This window comes from Chlorocebus sabaeus, chromosome 24 (assembly GCF_047675955.1).
Source record: "Chlorocebus sabaeus isolate Y175 chromosome 24, mChlSab1.0.hap1, whole genome shotgun sequence".
NCBI lineage: Eukaryota > Metazoa > Chordata > Mammalia > Primates > Cercopithecidae > Chlorocebus > Chlorocebus sabaeus.
In genome coordinates this window covers 50358818-50373601 of record NC_132927.1, presented here as the reverse complement: position 1 = coordinate 50373601, position 14784 = coordinate 50358818, and the positions used below count along the sequence as shown (strand labels likewise).

At 45.9% G+C, this 14784-nt stretch overlaps 2 protein-coding genes across 11 annotated transcripts in view; one reads left to right on the top strand and one right to left on the bottom strand.

Annotated features, from left to right (window-relative positions):
• The window catches only part of BBOF1 (basal body orientation factor 1), a 46551-nt gene extending 36676 nt beyond the window's left edge, over positions 1-9875 (bottom strand). The window contains exons 1-2 of one of the 3 annotated variants that reach the window (XM_007987249.3): positions 9689-9875; positions 5663-5891 (exon numbers count right to left, since the gene is read on the bottom strand). In XM_007987249.3, coding sequence (XP_007985440.2) covers positions 5663-5891; positions 9689-9744 — 285 coding nt within the window. In that variant the 5' untranslated portion in view covers positions 9745-9875. Of the gene's footprint in view, positions 1-5662; positions 5892-8831; positions 8876-9688 lie in introns of those variants that run through there. The other 2 variants (XM_007987248.3, XM_073011144.1) reach the window with 2 other exon arrangements.
• Positions 9876-9904: 29 nt separating this feature from the next.
• ENTPD5 (ectonucleoside triphosphate diphosphohydrolase 5 (inactive)) overlaps positions 9905-14784 on the top strand; it is a 57933-nt gene continuing 53053 nt past the window's right edge. For 5 of the 8 annotated variants that reach the window (XM_007987256.3, XM_037984695.2, XM_007987252.3 and 2 more), the window contains exons 1-2: positions 9905-9973; positions 13263-13369. The gene's annotated coding sequence lies outside the window, so the exon portion shown is untranslated. Of the gene's footprint in view, positions 9974-11122; positions 11147-13262; positions 13370-14784 lie in introns of those variants that run through there. The other 3 variants (XM_073011148.1, XM_073011149.1, XM_073011146.1) reach the window with 3 other exon arrangements.

Sequence of the window (14784 nt, the reverse complement as noted above, 5' to 3'; positions counted from 1 at the left end):
ATTTGCCCTTTGGTGACTGGCTTATTTCATTAAGCATAATGTCCTGAGGTTCATTCATGTCATAGCTTGTGACAGGATTTCCTTTAAGGCGCATACTATTGCACCACATGCATACACCTTCTCCTTATCCATTCACCCATCGGTGGATAATTTGGGTTGCTTCTACCTCTTGGCTATTGTGAATAGTGCTGCAATGAATATGGGCGTGCAAGTATCTCTTCAAGATCCTGCTCTGGGCTGGGCGGAGTGGCTCATGCCTGTAATCCCAGCAATTTGGGAGGCTGAGGTGGGTGGATTGCTTGAGCTCAGAGTTTTAGATCAGCATGGGCAACATGGCAAAATCCCATCTCTACAAAGAAATACAAACATTAGCCAGGTGTGGTGGCGAGCACCTGTAATCCCAGCTAGAGCCTGGGAGGTGAAGGTTGCAGTGGGCCAACATCATGCCACTGCACTCCACTCTGGGTGACAGAGTGAGATCCTGTCTCAACAACAACAAAAATCCTGCTTTGAATTGTTTTGGATATATTAAATAAACCCAGAAGTGAGATTGGTATTTCTATTTTTAATCTTTTGAGGAACTTCCATACTGTTTTCCACAATGGCTACAACATTGTACAGTCCCACCACCAGTGCACAAGCGTTCTAACACCTCCACGTCCTTGTCAACACTTATTTTCTGTTTTTTTGGCAGTAGCCATTCTAACGGGTATGAGGTGATATCTTGTTGTAGATTTTATTCACATCTCTTATCTGGGTAACTTTTTTTTTTTTGAGATGGAATCTCTGTCGCCCAGGCTAGGGTGGAGTGGCACAATCTCGGCTCAGTGCAATCTCTGTCTCCCAGGTTCAAGTGATTCTTTTGCCTCAGCCTCCCGAGTAGCTGGGACTACAGGCGCATGCCACCACACCTGGCTAATTTTTGTAGTTTTAGTAGAGACAGGGTTTCATCATATGGCCAGGCTGGTCTTGAACTCCTGACCTTGTGATCTGCCTGCCTTGGCCTCCCAAAGTGCTAGGATTACAGGTGTGAGCCACTGTGCCCAGCCTTATCTGGGTAACTTTTTCAGAAAAAAGTTCCTTTTTACTTTCTTTTGTTTTCTTTCTTTTTTTTTTTTTTTTGTGAGACAGGAGTTCTACTCTTGTTGCCCAGGCTGGAGTGCAATGGCATGATCTCAGCTCACTGCAATCTCCACCTCCCGGGTTCAAGCAATTCTCCTGCCTCAGCCCCCCGAGTAGCTGGGATTACAAGCATGTGCCACCCCAGGTCCAGCTAATTTTGTATTTTTAGTAAAGACAGGGTTTCTCCATGTTGGTCAGGTTGGTCTCGAACTCCTGACCTCAGATGATCTGCCCGCCTTGGCCTCCCAAAGTGCTGGGATTACAGGCATGAGCCACTGTGTCTGACTCAAAAAGTTTCTTTTTAAAAATAATACTTTTTTTTTTTTCTTGCTCTGTCGCCCAGGCTGGAGTGCAGTGGCGCAATTTCGGCTCACTGCAACCTCCGCCTCCTGGGTTCACACCATTCTCCTGCCTCAGCCTCCTGAGTAGCTGGGACTATAGGCGCTCGCCACTACGCCCGACTAATTATTTGTATTCTTTAGTAGAGACGGGGTTTCACTGTGTTAGCCAGGATGGTCTCGATCTCCTGACCCCGTAATCCGCCCGCCTTGGCCTCCCAAAGTGCTGGGATTACAGGTGTGAGACACCGTGCCCGGTCTAAAAATAATTTTTAAAAATACAGATGGAGTCAGCCGGGCATGGTGGCTCAAGCGTGTAATCCTAGCACTTTGGGAGGTCGAGACAGGTGGATCACCTGAGGTCAGGCGTTCAAGACCAGCCTGGCCAACATGGTGAAACCCTGTTTCTACTAAAAATACAAAACTTAGTTGGGCGTGGTGGCGCATGCCTGTAATCCCAGCTACTCGGGAGGCTGAGGCAGGAGAATCGCTTGAACACGGGAGGCGGAGGTTACAGTGAGCCAAGATCATGTCATTGCACTCCTGCCTGGGTGACAGAGCGAGATTCCATCTGAAAAAAAGAAAAAAAGGCTTCCTTTCTCCCTTATTTATTAATGTATGTATTTATTAGTAGTATACACACGTGGATTTTTATTTCATTCAATAAGTTATAATCTATTACTGTCATTATTTATTAGGTTACTGCAAAAGCATTGCAGTTTTTGCCATTCTCTTTTTTTTTTCTTTTTGAGACAGAGTCTCACTCTGTCCCCAAGGGTGGAGTGCAGTGGTGCAATCTCAGCTCACTGCAACCTCCGCCTCCTGGGTTCAAGCGATTCTCCTGTCTCAGTTGCCTGAGTAGCTGGGATTACGGGTGCGTACCACCATACCCGACTAATTTTTATATTTTTAGTACAGACAGGGTTTTGCCATGTTGGCCAGGCTGGTCTTGAACTCCTGACCTCAGGTGATCTGCCCGTCTCGGCCTCCCAAAGTGCTGGGATTACAGGTGTGAGCCACTGCACCCAGCCATTTTTGCTATTCTTTATTAGGTTGGTGCAAAAGTAATTGTGGTATTTGACATTCTTTTAATGCATCAACCTAATATTTTGATTGTCCTGGATTTGGCCAATGGGAGCCCCTTCAAACAAGGCCATGTCCTTTAAATTTTTTAATTTTATTTTCTGGCACAATTACATACTCCACACTCTTTTTTTTTTTTTTTTTTTTTTTAGATGGAGTTTCACTCTTGTTGCCCAGGCTGGAGTGCAATGGTGTGATCTTGGCTCACTTGTTCAAATTATTCTCCTGCCTCAGCCTCCTGAATAGCTGGAGTTACAGGTGCCTGCCACCACACCTGGCTAATTTTTATATTTTTAGTAGAGATGGGGTTTCATGATGTTGGCCAGGCTGGTCTCAAACTGCTGACCTCAGTAATCCACCCGCCTTGGCCTCCCAAAGTGCTGGGATTACAGGCATGAACCTTGCCTGGCCAGGACAGAGAATAAGTCTTGATGGACTGGCTGTGGGAAAGGGGAAAAAGGTGTCAGGGATGACTCCTAGATTTCTCTTGAGCATGTAAGTCAGTGGCATGCAAAGAACATTGGAGGGACCTCTGCTTTTGGTCAACTTGGTATGTCAGGGACTAGATTCACCTTTTTACTTGAAACAGTTTTTTTAAACGACAAAAGATGAAATAATGATTTTCAGGATGCTGCACATCAGGCAACAAAGGACAGTAATCACCAAAGAGAAAGGATATAAAAGAGGTGAACTTTGTGACTGCCCCAAGCTTACTGCGTTGAAAGAGTTTCCAGGTTGCAGTGCAGGGAGAGGTTGGCGGGCTTCCTGAGTTGAAGAAATGGAGCGAGAGTATGGAGGGGCCAAGGCAGCTAGAGTTCACAGGACAGCAGAGTACAGGAGAGGAGAGGGCAGCACAGAGAAAGAAGAGAGATCCACGGAGGGTCCTCCTGGAGTATTTAGCTGAGAACTGATCAGCACATTCACGTGAGGGAGCTACTTGAGGATGAAGAAAGAACCATCCAAAAGGATTGGAAGGAACAGTGCCTGGCACCACTGGGCCAGTAATAGTGCCTACTCCCACTGGACTGGAGAAACTTCATCATTCACAGGACACCGGGGAGGACTCAAAAGGATCTTGCCTCTGTAGTGTGGAATACATTTGTCAAAACATATCAAATTGTACACTTCAAATATGTGCATTATCATATGTGAATTATATCTCAGTAAAGCTTTTTACAAATGAACGCTGTGGTCGGGTGCAATGGCTCATGCCTGTAATCCCAGCACTTTGGGAGGCCAAGACAGGCAGATCACTTGAGACCAGGAGTTCAAGACCAGCCTGGGCAACATGGCAAAACCCTGTCTCTACCAAAAATACAAAAAATTAGCCAGGCATGGAGGTGCGTGCCTGTAGTCTTGGCTGCTTGGGAGACAGAGGCAGGAGGATCACCTGAGCCCAGAGGTTGATCCTGTGGTGAGCCATGATCACACCACTGCACTCCAGACCAGGCAATAGAGTGAGACCCTGTCTCAAAAGTAATAATAAAATAATAATAATATGAGACAGAGTTTTGCTCTGTTGCCCAGGCTGGACTGCTGTGACATGACCATGGCTCACTGCAGCCTCAACCTCCTGGGCTTAAGTGATCCTCCCAACTTAGCCTCCTGAGTAGCTGGGACTATAGGTGCACACTGCCATGCCTGGCTATTTTTTTATTTTGTGTAGAGACTGGGTCTTGAGTTGTTCCCCAGGCTGGTCCTGAACTCCCAGGCTAAGTTATCCTCCAGTTCGGCCTCCCAAAGTGTTGGCATTATAGGCATGAACTACCGCACCCAGCCTGAATTTCTACTTTTAACATCTACTAGGGCTATGACTTTGGGCAAGTTACCTGTCCTTTCTGAGAGTCAATTTCTTCATCTGTAACATGGAAATAACAATATTATAGCTACACAGGGTTATTAAAATAATAGGAGGTTAGTAAAAGAATCAGAGAAGTAAAGCACCCAGTATAGTACATTGTAGTGGCTCCAAAATGTTAGTTCCCTTCCCTTTTTCTTTTTCTTTTTTTTTTTTTTTTTTTTTTTTGAGATCGAGTCTCGCTGTGTCGCCCAGGCCGGAGTACAGTGGTACGATCTCAGCTCACTGCCATCTCTGCCTCCCGGGTTCAAGCAATTCTCCTGCCTCAGCCTCCGGAGTGGCTGGGACTACAGGCACATGCAGCCATGCCCGGTTAATTTTTGTATTTTAGTAGATACGGGGTTTCACCTTGCTGCCCAGGCTGGTTGCGAACTCCTGGGCTCAGGCAATTTGCCCACCTTAGCCTCCCAAAGTGCTGGGATTACAGGCGTGAGCCACTGTGCCTGGCCTCCCTTTTTCTTCCAAATATAAAATGATAGCTTTACTCTCAACACTTTAATAAGGTACAATAAGATACAATATTCAACTGGCCAAAAAAAAAAAAAAAAAAAGATTCAACTTGCTAGGTTTAGAACATTATCACAGATTACCAGTGAACGGCTTTACAAATTTTTAAAACTAAAAATTAGCATAAAAAAATATAGATCACGGCCGCGCGCGGTGGCTCAAGCCTATAATCCCAGCACTTTGGGAGGCCGAGACGGGTGGATCACGAGGTCAGGAGATCGAGACCATCCTGGCTAACACGGTGAAACCCCGTTTCTACTAAAAAAAAATACAAAAAAACTAGCCGGGCGAGGTGGCGGGCGCCTGTAGTCCCAGCTACTTGGGAGGCTGAGGCAGGAGAATGGCGTAAACCCGGGAGGCGGAGCTTGCAGTGAGCTGAGATCCAGCCACTGCACTCCAGCCTGGGCAACAGAGCGAGACTCCATCTCAAAAAAAAAAAAAAAAAACCATATATATATAGATCACATACCATGCTCTTGTCCTTAAAATAAAGTGGATCATAATGTTCCCTTATGATCATCAATCTCTGTTTGCTTCAGAGAAGAAAACATGGAACAAGGATTGAAAATTAGAGAGCCAATAACAGTAAAACCATTCTGAAAAAGTGTCTAGCTTCAAGGAGAGTGAAGGTCAATTGAAATGTCTTAACTATATGTTACGATTTCAAGGAATTAAAAATCTTTGAAATACATAACCACATCAGTATCACCATAGAGGTAGTTAATGAGGCCGAGGAGGTTTTCTACCTACCTACCATATTATCTTTCTCCTGATCCTGCTTCTTCAGGTAACTTAATACTGACATTATGTCTTTCTCCATTTTACATTGCTTTTTCTTTAAGTCCTCATTACTTTTTGCCAGTGTCCGTGAAGTATCACGATACTCAATCCTAGAGAGTTCTGTGACTTCCAACCTGGCCTCCCAAAGGGAGGCATTGGCCTTGGCTCTGTCCACCACAGATTCATCTGTTTTTATTAACTTCCTGCATGGGAAGAGGACATTGACAGTATATGACTATTTATACAACTCTAATATGCAGACAGTATATAACTCTACTATATTACTATTAAATTTTTCTCTTTTTAAATTTGTTTTGCTTGGCATTTCCCCTGGCACACATGAGAAAACATTGTTGGATGAATAAGTTAATAAGAAATACATATTCACATTTGAAAAATGAAAAAAAAATACATATTCACTCGTATTCACATAAGAGAATTAAGTAAGTGCCTCGTCCTGGAAGAGGCGAGCCCCAGAGCATAACTTGAAAAGACTGGAAAAACAAAGGGAAAAGACAGGATAAACCAAACTCATTTCATAAAGCTTTCATACCTTTTTTTTTTTTTTTTTTTTTTGAGACAGGGCCTGGCTCCGTCACCGTGCTGGAGTGCAGAAGCACGATCTTGGCTCCCCACAACGCCTGCCTCCTGGGCTCAAGCCATCCACCCACCTCAGCCTCCCAAGTGGCTGGGACTACAGGCTTACGCAACTATACCCAGCTAATTTTTGTATTTTTCGTAGAAATAGGTTTTTGCCATGTTGCCCAGGCTGGTCTTGAACTCCTGGGCTCAAGTGATCCTCCTACCTCAGCCTCCCAAAGTGCTGAGATTACAGGTATGAGCCACTGTGCCTGGACAGTTTTTATATCTTTTCATTTACTTATTTGATTCTCCCATTTTTTTTTTTTTTTTTAATAGAGATGGGGTCTCACTATGTTGCCTAGGCTGTTCTCCAACTCCTGGGCTCAAGTATCCTCCCACCTCAGCCTCTTAATGTGCTGAGATTACAGGTGTGAACCAGTGCCCTGGCCTGATTCTCCTGTAGTTAAACTATCTTTTCTATTCCTACTCAATCAGTGCTGGACTTTGGTTCTCTCCACTGCAAACCCATTATCTCTGTTTATTTTCTGCATGAGTATACCCATTGGTAGCGTAACTACAATCTCCCACCCACTTCACCCTCTACTTTTGAGTTTTTTTGTTTTTGTTTTGTTTTGTTTTTGGCTAGGTCTTGGACAAAAAGTCAAGTCACTAGGGCAAGTATGTTAAATACTTTATCAGCTGGTGCCACGGTTCACCGGACTTTTTTTTTTTTTTTTTTTTTCTTTGAGACAAGGTCTTGCTCTGTCATCCAGGATGTAGTGTAGTAGCAACACACAGCTCACTGCAGCCTCGACCTCTCAGGCCCAGACAATCCTCCACCTCAACCTCCTGAGTAACTGTGACTACAGGCATGAGTTAGCATGCCCAACTAATTTTTAACAAAAATTTTTGTAGAGACAGGGTCTTCCTATGTTGTTCAGGCTGGTCTTGAACTCCTGGGCTCAAGTGATCTTCCCCCACTCAGCCTCCCAAAGTGCTGGGCATGAGCCACGATGCCCCGCCCACCAGGCTTTAAGGATGCCTGAGAAACCATAATCATTTATATAGAGGTGGAGAGGAAAAAGGAGGGATTCAAAGATTAAAGTGGTAAAGGAAGAGATTTTTCTAAATATTTATTGTATGAGCATTAACAAAACACTACTCCTTATATATGGTAGGTATCATGATATACAAATACGTACATAATATTTAAGAATATTTCGGCCGGGCGCGGTGTCTCAAGCCTGTAATCCCAGCACTTTGGGAGGCCGAGACGGGCAGATCACGAGGTCAGGAGATTGAGACCATCCTGGCTAACCTGGAGAAATCCCGTCTCTACTAAAAAATACAAAAAAAACTAGCCGGGCGAGGTGGCGGGCGCCTGTAGTCCCAGCTACTCAGGAGGCTGAGGCAGGAGAATAGCGTAAACCCGGGAGGCGGAGCTTGCAGTGAGCTGAGATCCGGCCACTGCACTCCAGCCTGGGCGACAGAGCGAGACTCCGTCTCAAAAAAAAAAAAAAAAAAAAAGCCGGGCGCGGTGGCTCAAGCCTGTAATCCCAGCACTTTGGGAGGCCGAGACGGGCGGATCACGAAGTCAGGAGATCGAGACCATCCTGGCTAACATGGTGAAACCCCATCTCTACTAAAGAATACAAAAAACTAGCCGGGCGAGGTGGCGGGCGCCTGTAGTCCCAGCTACTCAGGAGGCTGAGGCAGGAGAATGGCGTAAACCCGGGAAGCGGAGCTTGCAGTGAGCTGAGATCTGGCCACTGCACTCCAGCCTGGGTGACAGAGCAAGACTCCGTCTCAAAAAAAAAAAAAAAAAAAAAGAATATTTCACCTGTATTTGAATTCTAAATATTTTCACACATATGTATATGTGGACCTTTCTATACTGCCACCCTCCACATCCACTTTCCTACCTCTGGTTCTCAGTCCTCTTCCACAGAGGTAATGGGTTTGCAGTGGAGAGAACCAAAGTCCCAGTTTCACCTTTTGTTCTCTTCAAATTAAGGCCAGCTCCATTCCCAACCCCTCAGCCTGTTATAACTCTTGATGTCCCTTTCTGGTATGATTTAGGCACTGGTGATACACCGTCTCACTACGACCATCCAGGTATCAAATCTAAGTGGCTCAAAGTACTTGATGCGACAGGGCATGGTAGCTCAAGGCTGTCATCCCAGCACTTTGGGAGGCCGAGGCGGGTGGATCACCTGAAGTCAGGAGTTCAAGACCAGCCTGGCCAACATGGTGAAACCCTGTCTCCACTAAAAATAAAAAAATTAGCTGGGCGTGGTGACAGGTGCCTGTAATCCCAGCTACTCAGGAGGCTGAGGCAGAATAATTGGTTGAACCCAGGAGGCAGAGGTTGCAGTGAGCCAAGATCACGCCATTGCACTCCAGCCTGGGCAACAAGAGCAAAACTTGGTCTCAAGGAAAAAAAAAAGTACTTGATGCAAGAAATTAGACACTCTAATAGGACCACTTATACTCACTGTAGAAACAAAGCCAGGTTTCTCAAACAATGGGTCATGGAAAATCCAAGGAATAAGGTCTCTTACCCTCAGTGTTCCTCATTGTTCAAATGTGTACTGTAGAAGCATAGTCAAAATCTGAAAACATATGTGAGTGAGTTCTAGGAATGTGATAAGCCCTTGGCACTTTAAGTGCTAGACAAACTGTACAGCTATGTAAAAACAACAACAACAAAAAACCCCATAATACTTACATTAATACATGAGAAGAAAAAAGTCACATATAAGTATGTACATTGGGCTATCATTTTATTAAAAAATAAAATAATACTCCAAAATATAGTAGTGTTTATTTTTGGATAATGAGACTACAGGTTATTTTTGTTTTCTCTTTTGGTACCTCCCATGTTTCCCAAACTTTCTGTATTGAGCATGAATTACTCTCTTAAGTTACTTTACAAACATCTCAAGTTTGGTGCCAACTCTGTGTTCCCATATATGATATTGCTGCACACCACATAGGACTCCAACGTGTCCAGAAACCACCGGGGTCCCCCAACAGGGCTAGTAGCAATCTAGCAGCAACTCCAGGCCTGTAAGGGGTTAGTGCTAGAACATTACCCACCTCAGTGGCTCGGATCAGTTTGGGAAAACCTCAACAATTACCCAACTTGGTAAAATACTTCAGGTGTCCCCTTTGAACCAAAAGAGATCTCTGAAAATGCCCAAGGAAATACTTTATACATCCGCTACACGTTTAAGATCATCTGAACCACATAGTAGAGATGTGTCAGACTATGGACATGGGAACTGTAATCCTCACAAGCCGGGAGAGCCAAGAGGCTCCGAGGGGGCCGGCGCGGGGGGCGCCAGGTAGCCAGCCCCAGACCCGAAATCTCACGCAGGCCCAGGGAGAACGGGACTCTCGCGCGGCTTCTCCTTACTTAGTGTCTTTGCCTCTGCTCTTGCCTTTCTTTTTGTCCTTTCCCTTCGACGGCATCTTGGCTTCCCCAGCGGCTCCGCTGTCGTCGTTGCCCAGCCGCCGCCACTCTGGCCGGCTCCGTCTCCAAGGGAACCTGGACGCCGAACGGGCAACGCCCCGCCCCCACCGCTGACGGCGCGCGGAGAGCGCACGCGCCCGTGACGTGGCCCAGACGCCGCCGCGCGCGGGGCGGGGCGGAGGTCGCGCCGAGGGCGGCGGGCTGCCGCGCCAGGGTGGCGCGCGCGCGGTGAGTGTGCGAGAGTCGGCGGCTCCTGATCTTCTATGTGGGGCCCGGGCGCAGCGGGCGGGAGGCGCGAGCTGGCAGCCCCGGGCGGTAGCGCTCCGTCCTGCGGCCCGGGTGTGTCAGGAGTCGCCGCTGTCGGGGCACCCTTGCTTCAGGAAGCTTAGATCCCCGCTGGTCCGCCCGCCCCGCCGCGGTGGTCTGAGCCGCAGCCCTTTTCCGTGCCTCCACGCCGCAGCCAGCGTGGCCACGGCTGCCAGCCCTCGCCCCCGCTCCGCCTCCGCCGCTCCTGGCACTGCCCGACTTCTTAGAGTTCCATCCCTTTCCTGGCTTTTCATCCTTGCTGATTCTGTAAGGGATAGCGCAGCCAGCGGACGTCCCAGGCCAAACGTTTTTTGATAGGCTGTTGATGACTTTCCCGAGGGCGGTGGTTGGGGGCGAGGCTGCCTGCCTCCCAAGAGCAGCAGCACGCCAGGGAGCCGGCAGGGAGGGGAGTGGTGCCACCGAGGTCAGGAGCAGGGTCCTGGGCCTCATTAGGTCCTGTGTGGCCGATACTTCCCGCCCACGACCGTCCTCCCGGATTTCCATTTGCTAATACCTCACCCGTCCGCAGCCTTCGTTCCTCAAAGTTGCATAAAGTTGAAAGCTCTTCAACTTGCCTCCCCGACTCCTGAAATCCTGAATACACCTCTGAAAAGGAGTGTACTCACAAGTATTCTCATTTTTCAATGAGACTCAGTTAGTTAGTCATTAAGGAAGATACGGTATTCTGAGTGTCAAGCCAGTAGGAGACTTGTGGTTGAAGCTCTGCTCTGTGTTATACTCCATTTCAATTTAAAAAGTTTATTTTAAATGTCGTTGTAGATCCTTCCTCACCATTTCTCTATGGAGGACTTAATTCGTACACCCCTTCCCGAGGTCTTTGACCTCTAATTACTCCCCCCCACCTTGTTTGCCTCTTGCATGATTTCTGTTTCTGAATTTTTGTTTCTGCTCTGAGGGAACATGCCGATTTGGTAATGATAAGCCATGTAAACTTTTTTTTTTTTTTTTTTTTTTCTGAGACAGTCTCCTGTCGCCCTGGCTGGAGTGCAGTGGGGCATCTCAGCTCCCTGCAACCTCCACCTCCTGGGTTCAAGGATTCTCCTGCCTCAGCCTCCGCAGTAACTAGGACTACAGGTGCGTGCCATCACACCCAGCTAATTTTTGTATTTTTGGTAGAGATGGAGTTTCACCATGCTGGCCAGGCTGGTCTCGAACTCCTGGCCTCTGGTCATCCACCCACTTCGGCCTCCCAAAGTGTTGAAATTACAGGTGTGAGCCACCGCCCCCGGCTGTAAACCTTTTTTTTTTTTTTTTTTCCTGAGACGGAGTCTCGCTCTTGTTGCCCAGGCTGGAGTGCAATGGCGCGATCTCGGCTCACCACAACCTCCACCTCCTGGGTTCAGGCGATTCTCCTGCCTCAGCCTCTCGAGTAGCTGGGATTAAAGGCGCACACCACCATCCCTGGCTAATTTTGTATTTTTAGTAGAGACAGGGTTTCACCATGTTGGTCAGGCTGGCATAAACCTTTTTATACATACCATCTGTCAGCATGATCATGGCTTTTTCTTTCTTTCTTTTTTTTGTTGAGAGGGAGTTTCTCTCTTGTTGCCCACCCAGGCTGGAGTGCAATAGCACGATCTCGGTTCACCACCACCTCCACCTCCCGGATTCAAGCAATTCTCCTGCCTCAGCCTCCCGAGTAGCTGGGATTACAGGCGTGCGCCACCACGCCCGGCTACTTTTATGTTTTTAGTAGAGATGGGGTTTCTCCATGTTGGTCAGGCCAGTCTCGAACTTCTGACCGCAGGTGATCCGCCTGCCGTGGCCTTCCAAAGTGCTGGAATTACAGGCGTGAGCCACCGCGCCTGGCTGATCATGGCTTTTTCTGACTTTATTTCTGGTACATTTTCACACTCCTGTGAATCCATAGGTGGAATCGCCATATATTGAAGGGGTTATCTCTGATATAAAATCTATACAGTTACTATTAATTTTGTATGTGTAAGGTTCTGAAAAAGCACACTGTTGATAAGCTGCAGAAAAGAGAGTAGGGCATCTTCTGTCACAGGCTGTATATTCGGAATTTATTCTAGAAATTGGTAACTTTATTTTTTTTGAGATGGAGTCTTGCTCTGTTGCCTAGGTTGGAGTGCAATGGTGCTATCTAGGCTCACTGCAAGCTCCGCCTCCTGGGTTCATGCCATTCTCCTGCCTCAGCCTCCTCAGCAGCTGGGACTACAGGCGCACACCACCACGCCCGGCTAATTTTTTGTAATTTTAATAGAGATCAGGTTTCACCGTATTAGCCAGGATGGTCTCGATCTCCTGACCTTGTGATCCTCCTACCTCAGCCTCCCAAAGTGCTGGGATTACAGGTGTGAGCCACCTAGCCCAGCCAGAAATTGGTAACTTTATAATATGAAAGTCAGTTCAAGACTCCTTATTTGAATGTAGGCTTATAGATTAATTTATAAACAAAAATTTGACTATAACGATTATTAATATATGTGTAGTACCTTAGTTATAGTACTTTATAGTTTCTTTTATTGGTTTTTGGGTTTTTTGGTGGTTTTCTTGAGATAGGGTCTTACTCTTGCCCATGCTGGAGTACAGTGGCAGGGACATGGCTCCTTACAGCTTCGACCTCCTGGACTCAAGTCTCTGGCATGCACCTCAGCCTCTGGCATGCACCACCACGCCTGGCTAATTTTGTATTTTTTGTAGAGACAGGGTTTTGCCATGTTGCCCAGGCAGGTCTTGAACTCCTGAGCTCAAGTGATCCTCCTGCCTTTGCCTCCCAAAGTGCCGGGATTACAGGCATGAGCAGCCACACCTGACCTAGTTTATTTTATTGTATATATTTTTTATTGACTAAGTTTGATTTTGTAGATAAAGCTGTTGTGACATGAATATGACTCAGAGAAATGCCAAGATTTCATACTCTTGTAGAGGTGGGTCTAGAGTCTACAGTCTTCTACATTTTCCACCAAAGAACTGAATGTTGTTACTGTCATCTGCTGGTGAGCAACAACTGATCGTATGGATAGTAGAGTAGGAAGTTGCTATTTAGTAGTTCATGTGGTAGCATTTCCTTCCACAGCTACTGGTAGGTGCCTTTACTGTGAAGTTTCGGGAATTATTACTAAATAAATTTGCCTTGTTTCATTGTTTAGAACACTAATGCTTTTAAACTTGGAATAAACCACTTCTTGTTTTGTTGACTTGGTTTTGTAATTCTTTTTCTGTCCAGTTTTCCTTGTTCCTGGTCAACAAAGAAATGTGGAGTGTCTTGGCTGAATCCTCATACAGACAAGATCATTATGGTGCTGTTAGGTAGGACTTGTATCCAGATGTAAGGTAATATCTCCACCAGCTTAAAGTTGTAAATGTATTTCAAATGCTCCTGAATGGTGGTTTTCTTTTTTTCCTGAATTTAATGCTCTGTTATTTTGCCAGGTGATGTTAATTTTGTTTAATAAACCATATATAAAATTTAGAACTATCATGTATCAAAATAGATAGAACTTCTGGCTGGGCACGGTGGTTCATGCCTGTAATCCTAACACTTTGGGAGGCCAAGGCAGGTGGATTGCTTAAGCCCAATTCAAGACCAGTCTGGACAACATGGCAAAACCCTGTCTTTACAAAAAGTACAAAAATTAACTGGGTGTGGTGACATGTACCTGTAGTTCCAGCTTACTCAGGAATCTGAGTTCAGAGGATCACCTGAGCCCAGGGAGGTCAAGGCTTCAGTGAGCCATGATTGTGCCACTGTATTCCAGCCTGAGCAATAGTGTGATTCTTTCTCAAAAAAAAAAAAAGGGCGGGGGTGTGGGGAGAGGGGGGTAGTACTTCTGCTTGTTTCTTCTAATAACTCCAGAACTGGGTTTACTTTATAAACTCATCTGTAACTTTATTTGGGTTTACCTTAGAAGCCATGTTTCTCTTCATAAATCATTCTTGAAATCACCTTATAGCAGATGGTACTTTATAGGTAGAACAGACTAAGTGAACAGCTTTAGATTTTGTTTTTACATAGCCTTTAGAATCCTAAATAAATATATTATTATCCAAACTGTATTTGAAGGGAATAATCAGTGTTTCTCTTGGGAGTAACTTTTTTTTTTTTTTTTGAGAGGTAGTCTTGCTCTTTCGCCCAGGCTATAGAGCAGTGGCACAATTGTGTCTCACTTCAACCTCCACCTCGCAGGTTCAAGTGATTCTCATGTCTCAGCCTCCCGAGTAGCTGGGATTACAGGCGCCTGCCACCATGTCTGGCTAATTTTTGTATTTTACTAGAGATGGGGTTTCACCATGTTGGCCAGGCTGGTCTTGAACTCCTCACCTCCGGTGATCTGCCTGCCTTGGCCTCCCAAAGTGCTGGGATTACAGGCTTGAGCTACCCACACCTGGCCAGGAGTTACTTTCATCCTGCTTTTTTATTGCATGTGCTGCAAATATAGAATTCTACTAAACTGACATTTTCTTGTAATATTAAGACTAGTTCAGATCTCTGCAGGGGCATTTTAAGAAATCCTGGTGGTCAAGGATTTAATCTTATCACTTTTAGATAAATTTTAAAAATTTAAAGCATTCACTGTTTTACTTATATACAAGATACATTACCACAGATAATTATTTATTTATTTAATTTATTTGTTTATGAATGAATGACAAGGTCTCACTATGTCACCCAGGCTGGAGTGCAGTGGTGCAATCATGACTCACTGCAGCCTCAACCTTCTGGGCTCAAGCAATTCTCCCACATCAGT